At 35.0% G+C, this 10,017-nt stretch overlaps 1 protein-coding gene across 1 annotated transcript; it reads right to left on the bottom strand.

Moving 5' to 3' along the window:
• Positions 1-39: 39 nt before the first annotated feature.
• Positions 40-7,665, bottom strand: LOC127862823 (uncharacterized). The gene is given in 4 exon segments (XM_052402089.1): positions 40-63; positions 5,414-5,523; positions 5,852-6,146; positions 6,148-7,665. Coding segments are annotated over 4 exon segments (1,947 nt in total).
• Positions 7,666-10,017: the final 2,352 nt, after the last annotated feature.

The following is a 10,017-nucleotide window of genomic DNA, read 5'->3' as shown; positions in this document are numbered from 1 at the left end:
AAGAAGTCCGTCTGCCTCTTGATGTCATTTATTGTCTTCCTAGAACCGCAGAAGACGGGGACTCTGCAGCGGGAAACGCCTTGAGGTTGAGGAAGCAAACAAGTTGGACCCATGTGCTCGCTCGTGTTTTCCTAGGGAAGAAAGCCGAACGAAATAAGGAAACCTATGACTCAAGAGTGGCCTTGTATAAATACAAAATACAATTTTGGGTGCATTGTATGGCTCTTACGGGAAACCAGAAAAGTTGGTGTTACAAACAAGCTGGAACCTCACTATGATGGACCATATGTCATTACAAACATGCCATCAACAATAAATTTGACAATGCGAATGGATACAAATGGGCAAAAGAAAACAGTACACCATGATAAGTTGAAGCCCTACGTTGGAAAATGTGTTCCGTCATGGTTGTGCAAAGTGCGAAGAAAGCTCAAAACGCTCGGTGTGAAATATAACAGTGCTTAAAAGCAATTATTGTAGACACTTGATGTATATGTTGGATTTTGGAACATTGATTGTCCGAATAAAATGATTAAACATGAAAAACGCTATTGATAAATATATACATAAACTCACGATATAATATAAAGAAGTGAAACTCAAGTTACTGGAGCAGTAATGCATTCTAATTATATACAATTAGTTGGTCCTTTATTTAAGGCAAGTGACCAATTTCCTAAACAGTACAAACAGCACAAAACAAAACGACATAAACGCATATAAGAATAAACCTGGGGTCATCGCCTTGCAACGGTCAATGCAAAGCATTAGGGGTTTAAACCGGTTTTAGAGCGCTCATCCTTACATTTGGCCCAGCGGTATCTATGATACATATAAGTGCAAAAAAAAAACTCACAAAACAAAGAAGTGTTTAACATCACAGATACTTGACGAACTCGCAAGACTTAACATAAATATATAAATAATTAACTTAAATGGTAACGGTATCACAGTAATCCAGAAAAGTTCTATGTTTGTGACATAAGTAATACAAAGTCAGCGTTTTAAGGGTGTCAAAAAAGTGTTAGTGATCAAAGACAGATTGGTTCCCTCGACTTGACCGGTAACTTGCCCTTTAATCCATGATGCTATATTTGATGGCTAAGGAGACAGCGAAGAAACCAAGCAGGGTGCAGTACCGGTGTAAGAAGTGTCAGAAGACAGAAGTCTGGTAGTGGGTTTGTTGAATAATGATGTGAAGATCATTTTATTACTTTGTTCTTGCACAATCCGTGCATCTTCCTTATGCGTATTCGAAGTTTCATGACCATTCTTATATTTTTAAACTTGCGAGTTAATGTTTTGCAATGGGCAGACAATTGGATTGACAGACGGACATGGGGCAAACACAAAGCCCAATGCTTTATAGGGAATGCATGATCAGATCCCTTATATACATTTAAAGTGTTGTCAAATAAATTTTGTTCTATGCTAAGTAATTGTGACATGACCTTTGGCACTTGGTAGAGTTTAAAGGTCGTGCTTGATACCCACTATGTCATGCATAAGTTGAAACCATTCAGGCAATTGCTTAAGTGTCTTTTGAATTATCACAAGATCCAGGTTTGCAAACGGACGGATTGACGAGTATGTAGGGCGGACGGAGGGCAAACATATATTCCCATCCGTTAAACAAGAAGGGAGATTAATAAAGGAAAACACTTTTTTTAATTTTATGACAAGGAAATATATACAATAGGATTCGTGGTGAGTCCGAATATCAACATCCAGGGATGTGTCTCCCACCTCACTCAAGCGACGTGGCGGCGGATACGGTCGGAAGGTCTCCCAATGCTGTGTCGTGGAGAAGAGGACATTCGACAGATCAATTGAAGATTTGTGTGCTATTAAAACTGTTCGGCCACCCTGATTATTGTATAATCACACCTTCAATGTTAACCTTGAAATTCAGTTTGTTTTACAATCTGTTTATCAGATGATTAACAACGTTATTACGTCTATGTACATTGTTCGCATGCACTAGTATTAATAAATTATTGCTTAGTTAAACTATTGAGATCACAGATATTCAAAATAAGTAAGCATTTATCGTTTTGTTATTAATTAAAATACTTAATGGTGACCTGCGTTACATATGAACAAATACATTTATATAGTGCTTTCAATATCCAAGGCTATAAACGATTTTGTCAAAGTGTGAAAGCAAAACAAACACCGATAAAACACGGGTAAATACCTACAAAAACATTTAAGAATAACTTATACCTGGAAATCTTTGAAAAAGTGTTTACATCATTTATAATTTAACACGTTTCGTCGAATTCTCTGACATGTACGGTATACTAATCGGACCTCCTTTACATTACTTTGCTGATTTTTTTACGTGACGAATGGGCACATTCAACTACCATTAACTATGTAAAATTCTGCTTAGCGCTACATGTAAGACAAAAATTGTAGTTATGAGGCTCATAAAATATTTGATTTATGGTACATGCTATTGTAATTTTTAAACTGTTTTTTTTTCATATTCGTCATTTATTTGTGTTTTTAAAGTCTCTATAACGCTCAAAATTAACTAAATTTCGTTAAGTATTTCGTTAAATAAAGTTAACACCTTAACAATCAGTGTTCCTTATAGCAATAGCCAAAATTTCAACGCTAGATGTGGTATGATTACATAGATTTTTGTAGATACAAAATGCTCGTTTTTATTTATTTGTGGCCACAATTAATTCCCGCGAATATATATATTCATACGACACACGAACACCATTTAGTGTTCATGTGTCGTATGAATAGATATGCAAAACAATAACAAAAACGAGCATTTTGTATCTACAAACATCTATTTTACCAGACCCCATCTGGTGTTGAAATTTCGGCAATTGCCATAAGGAACTCTGATTTTAAATTGGTTAAGTTTATTTTACGAACAACTGTACGAAATTTTCGTTGATTTTGAATACTAATGTTACTTTAAGTATCAAATCATTATTTTTTTTACATAAAATCATTATATCCTTCGTTTAGGTCCCGAATCATTTTTCAAAATCAAATTGCATATAATGTAATGTTTACTCTATTGTTTTGAATTATAACATAGAAAATTGTCGTGGTCTTGTCATTCTCAAAGACTCGCCATAGTCTGAGCAGTTTCCACTCGTAACCTAAAGATTCTTAAAGACATCCAGACTATCTGGCTAGTTTCTACTCGTAGATTAATGAGGCGTACAGACCCCCGACAGTCTGCCTCCTGTCTACTCGTAACCTAATAACTTTAAATGAATCCCAAATAGTTTGGCTAGTGTCTCACATTTAATAAACTTCAATCTGATTTATTAAAATGACGGCTTAATATTAAAGATGTATCAACAACGCTTGCAAATATATACCAAGATTAAAGTCCATGTTCCGATGGATTTACAGCAAAACTTTGTAAAGGTATTGTGGACAAAGTAAGGTCATTTCATGATGAGATGTGTACATTATGCTTGTATATGGAACTTCTTGTTCATAATATAAATCATGGAATTATAGCATTCAATCAAAAGACAACAAGCAAAGAGGTTATTTAAAAAATATATGACCATATGAACATTATTTAATGGTGTGTACGCATTGGCAAGTTCGATTGTTAATAGATTGAAACAATTCTTTATATTTTAATCTCCAAAGACCCAACAGCTTATATGAACAGCCGATTTATTCGTTAAACACTAGTCAACTTTAAGATACATTGAAATATGCTGAAGACAATCTTCCTGGATAATTAATGCCAATCGATAAAGAAAAAGAGATACTTTATCTTTCCTGTTTATAGGAGCAGCTTTTTTTTAACCTTTGACCAATTATTGAAAACAATGAAAAATATGTTATTGCTTAACACTATTGCCTCTATACAAATAGATTGCTTTTTGTCAAACACTTTCTGTATAGAGATGCATTTTCGACAAGGAGACCCGATTTTTTTTTTTACATTTTTATTACATGTGCAGACATTCTTGCTGATAAAGTAAGGGAAATCAAAGATATAAAAGATATATCAATAAAATACAAAGAACATATAATATCTTCATTTGCTGATGATACATATTTAATAATTGAAGAATCATAATTAACCTTAAATTGTACGCTACACATGCTTCGTGAATTTTCCAGATACCCCTTACCCTAACTCTGGATCGGCCCTATGAAGGAGAGTAATAGATCAATAAAAACTAAATACAAACTGACATGGGGAGCATGAACTTTTAAGTTCTTGGGTAAATGTTTGATATTAAAATAGGAAACATGGAACGAAAAATATTGAATAAAAATCGAATGTATTTAAAGATAAATAATTAATTGAAATCTTATAAATATTTCACCGATAAGAGTTAATGATAATCTGGATAGTTTATGCTTCCTCTTTTTAAAGGCATAATTTTCAAAGTAACAAAAGTCTCTATAAAAGAGATATTATTCTTGTGAGATATTATGACAGGAAGATATTGTTTTATTTCCAAATAATCATTGGATTTACATGTCGGAACAAACGTAAATTTCCTATTGTATCAGAGATTAATTGACTTAATATGTAAATATATTGAAAGTTCTTAAGAAATCTTGAATTGTAACAATATAACGCGTTGACTTATGCTATCAAATTGCACAAGGAATAATATTAAAAGCTCTAAAGAGGAAACATATATTAATACAATATGAAACCAAAACAGAAACATTCTAACGAGTTAGACTAATTGAATTCATAGTTGTTTAATTTTGACTGGGAAAGCGTGCATGAAAATCATAATCAAATTAGTCATGTTTTAATTGTAAATACTACAAAGCAAGCGCTAAAAATATATTAAACTATTATAAAATGAAATGAACAATTATGAAACTAATCCCTAGTCAAAATATTTACAGATATCTCTTTTAACGAAATTATTAAAAATTACACATAATGTAAATATTGTTTGCCACACCAGTATTAAGTTTTTTAAGACTGTATTGTCGTTGTACTATATTCATTTCAAATCAGCAAATTTTATTTAGAGGAAACATATATTAATACAATATGAAACCAAAACAGAAACATTCTAACGAGTCAGACTAATTGAATTCATAGTTGTTTAATTTTGACTGGGAAAGCGTGCATGAAAATCATAATCAAATTAGTCATGTTTTAATTGTAAATACTACAAAGCAAGCGCTAAAAATATATTAAACTATTATAAAATTATGACAAAAGTTACAAAGGCATCGTTTATATCAATAACAAGAAATCCCCGTTGGGGGTAATTTCTGATAAATACAATCCTTTATTTATTATCTGTACAATAGCCTTTTAAAATATTCACCAAAACTGAATTGTCTATTGCTGTTCCAAACTGATCCCGGGATTGTCATGCCCTTGGACAACTTTACACGTTGGATGGTTGCGCTGTTTAAAGCACGCGAAACTGACCATCAGCAACATAATGATTTGGATCACAAGAATGGCGATAAGTAGGCCAGCATGGTACTGATGGTTTTCTGTGGTCACATGTCCGGCTGGCAGTGCATCTTCCTGGTTTGCTGGAAGGCAGATAATCCGAAGTGATGGAAAAAATAATTCCATTGTTGAGAACCAGAGATAACAGTTAACAATGTTAACATTTTATATATATAGACTACACATGTAAGCGTGGCTATAAATAAGCAAGTTGACTAATATTTATCGTAAAGGCAAATAACTTGTGTTTGTTTTAAGCAAATTGTTTTGGAAATGTCTTTTTCAGATTACTGATTTAGAAGGGTTTAATCAAGGCAAAAACTGTTTTTGATTTTAAATCCGAGATAAACATCTCGACAACCACGTTTTGCTGTTATACGAAATACCAAAAAGAAATGAAAATATAGTTACATTGGTCTGTTGTGCAGTTCTTTATGAGGCCTATTCTGTACGGTGTTGGGGGGTAAGAAAAGCAATTAGGTATCCCGATCGGCGCTGGCGGGATGTTTGCAAACGACTCGTTAATGAGCATCTGCATTCCTTCGAGGTTGTGTGGTTCAATGTGGCAATGCATATTCCACAAACCCGGGTTATCAGCTTTAATACGAAGAACAACATATCCTCCAGTTGGTACGATTATCGTATCTTTTCGTAGGGGATGATTCAATTCTATGTTAGGAACGTTTCCGTTGAGCCAAGTACCATTTTATCCATGTAGCATTGGTGCAAAAGGACTTTCGAGAATCTTTACCAGGGCCTGTACAGTTTATATCTGGATTGTCGGCTATGATTTCCGCTGTAGTCGAATTGTACTTCCCATATCCCATTTTCAATACATAGAAAGAATGTCCATGCATGTGTATAGGATGAGAACCACCTTTTCCTCTACCCATATTAAAGAAGACAATTTGAACAGTATCCCCATTACCTATTTCTAACGCATGGGTACACTTACACAAATGGTCATCGCCACACTGTGGGGATGTGCAAGGAGAAGCCCATTCTTTTGGTTGCAAAAGAGGATTAACATCAGGAGTGTCAAACGATCTACCGTTTACTGAGGGTGGAAAATTAAAATTAAGAAAAAATTCTTTAGATTTACCAGGCTCAAATATAGGTGCGGGCTCACCGGAAGGTGCCGATTTTAATTGGTCTAATTTGACACACTCTGTGTAGTTTTCTGGATAATATGAGAACGGACAATTCAACACTTTGCATGGTTGTGTTGCTGTACAGAGTTTACGGCTGGATTTTGGCTCAGACGCAGGGGCGTTTATATAATTCAAAATCGCGTCTGCTCGGTGGTTTCGTCCTTTCTCTAAAGTAATTCCACGTATCCAATAGTTACCGACAGGCTGACTCGCCATGATCTCGAAGTCAAATCTCTCGCCAGGATTAATGACAAATGATTCCGCCTCCACTGGATCTATGTCATAACCATCAGATGCAACAACAGTCAATGTGTGAGCATCGACAGATACTCTGAAAGGATACGATGAAGCAGTTCCAATAACTCGGAACCGATACTTTGTGCCTGACTTGACGTTGAAAATGGTCAGTGGAGCGCCATTGTGAGTGCCGTCCGTATCGTAATATCGTCCCCTTCCGTTGATAAGGCCTGCATGTATTGGGCCAATAGTTAACCCACTATTGTCAAGAGAACGAATTAATTTCCAAGGTATTCTTCCATCATATCCCTGGTATTTTTCTTTAGTAATTTCCATATCAGAATACATGTCGTGATTCCAGTCTTGTATTTGAAGTATTATATCTTCTGTACTCGTCTCGGTCCTTTCTTTGACTATCAAAGCTCCGAATAAACCATGCGACCTCTGTGTTCCGACGTGCGAGTGCCACCAGAATGTTCCCTTTGGCTCGGCTTTAAACCGATAGGTAAATGACTGTCCTGGAAGTATCGGACATTGTGTGACGTAAGGGACACCGTCCACCCATGGCGTTCCGACCTGGTGCAGACCGTGCCAATGAATGGTAGTCCCCTCGCTGCGCAAACCGTTCTTGACATGCACCACAACGTTTTGCCCCTCATACACGATTATATCTGGACCTGGGAGTTTGCCGTTGACAACAATTACAAGTCTTGGATTCTCCCATCCATCACCTGTTATCACATTGTTCGGCGATACGGGTTCGGCTGCTGATGTGTTGGTGACGTTATACGCGTACAAGCTTCCATTGTAGGGATAGACCAGTATCGTATCATTCATCATCGTAAGTCGGTATGTAATTTCAAAATGAAAGACACATTCCTTCATTTCCTGCTCACAACGTTCGGCGGTCGAAATGTGATAAAGAAGTGTTAGAATTAGGACCAAGTTTGTAACCCACTCACCCATGTTGCGTTTCCTGAAACATGTGTAAAGTGCGGCATTCAATCAATGATGGATACTTAAATATATGTAAGACATCAAACGGCTATTGTTTCCAAAAACTGTTTAATTCCCAAAACTATGTTCCATCTGTATAACATAAATGTTGGTATGTACCACTACTTCTTAATAAAATGATACTAATACTACTTATATTCAAAATAACCAGAAGAGGCAGAAGAAGAGGAAGAAAAGTAATAATAATAGTGCAGATGTTAATACAGACGATAATAATGTAGATGAAAATGATGACTACGATGATGATGATGGTGGTGGTGATGATGATGATGATGATGATGATGATGATGATGATGATGATGATGATGATGATGATGATGATGATGATGATGATGATGATGATGATAATATTGATGATGCTGCTGATGCTGCTGCTGCTGCTGCTGCTGCTGCTGCTGATGATGATGATGATGATGATGATGATGATGATGATGATGATGATGATGATGATGATGGTGGTGGTGTTGGTGATGATAGCGAATTTTTTAAAATTGAAAAGTTTACCTTAAACACTATTTCCAATAACGGTCCAAATTTCAGCTTCTTTCTCTTCCGTTGCCAAAAACAAATGTCATAAAGCCATTTGTCGTTTGTTATTAAATACACAGGCAAATCGTAGGTGTTTAATAAATCTTTTAAACACCTACGTGTATATGTTAGTTTTTTTACTTCTATGAAAATGGTTTCGTTCAAATGAATAATTATGCAATAAACTTTACGAAAAACATTCGTGTCGATCCTATTATTTTAATTAAATCTTAGGTGTGGAGGAAAAGTAACTTGGTTATGGTTAAATGCTTATTTATTTTACGATCACAGTAAGGACACGCATCTTTTGTTCTGTTAGTTGCAAATGCTTACTTGGAAGGCACCTACGCACGCACAAAAAATCTTAGAAGTTGACTCTAACACGGATCTTTTCGATCGCCCACGAAATAATAAAGACTCAAAAAGATACGACAATTTTGGGAAAACACTCGTTTAACTGTGTTGTACTCATGGTATGCATATTTTTAATGAGCGTAGCTACGATGATTTGTTTAGGAAAATGTACATGTCCTACAAATAATGGCGCTAGTGCTGTTGATTACCATGTTGTAACCACTGAGTTATGTTCTCATCGTACTTATTTGTGTGTTGAGATGCGGGATGAGTCTGATCATTTGCCTTTTAGTTCTAAAATATTTTTGGGTAAATAGAAAAACATTTGCGATCGAGCTACAATTACAATTGAACTCTTTATCGGAATTTTGTGAACATACTGGTTTGACAATTAATCAACAAAAGACGGAAATTATTGTCTTTAGAAACGGAGGTCCGCTGAGATCATACGAACAATTGGGTCTATAAAAATAATCCGGTAAATATCTCATCTGTATATACATCAACATGGTTCTTCTTTTTACGCCTAATTTATCATGGATGAAAGCAAAAGAAAAACTTGCAGCTTAAATCTACTTTTGCTATAAAATCCTACCAAATCAACGGAATATTTTAACTTGTTTTATTCAATAATCTAACCTATACTTACATAAGGCCCCGAGATATATGGAATAGGATTCTCAGACATTCTAGAAAAAGTACGAACGTAAAAATGGAGTATTGTTAATATTTGCTTGGTGTAAATAAATCTGTAAATGAAAGCATTGTTCTAGGAAGATTACCTCTTTGTGAAGAACACCATGCAAAATACAATAAGTCTGCAATACATGTGTACATTTATTAGTATGACAGAGGATCGATATCCTAGAACGGCATGACGAAATCAGAATAACTAATTGGATGGCATCTTTAAAAAATAATGTGTCTTATTATGGATTTGGTTTTGTTTCGATAATCTAGATAGGAATTGTGGAATTATTCTTTATGTCATTTAAACAAATATTGGTTGATTGTAAAACACAGAACTGGCTTGAGACTCAAGGAAACTCATCAAGATTTGATACCTACAAACAGTTCAAATCTATGTTAAACTCTGACAAATATTGATTAATCGATATACCATTTTATGTTCAAATGTCAAATGCTAGAGTCTGGTGTTGAAGTCAAAAATTAGCAATTGAAACTGGTCGACATTTAGGAATTACAAGAGAACACCGATTATGTACATATTGTGCTTTAAGCCATGCCGGAAAATTTCGGTTTCATTCTTAAGCAAAACTAAGTTTTACG

Source organism: Dreissena polymorpha, chromosome 16 (assembly GCF_020536995.1).
Source record: "Dreissena polymorpha isolate Duluth1 chromosome 16, UMN_Dpol_1.0, whole genome shotgun sequence".
In the NCBI taxonomy this organism is placed as follows: Eukaryota; Metazoa; Mollusca; class Bivalvia; order Myida; family Dreissenidae; genus Dreissena; species Dreissena polymorpha.
Note: the sequence above shows the minus strand (reverse complement) of the source record. Positions and strands in the feature narration are given on the sequence as shown.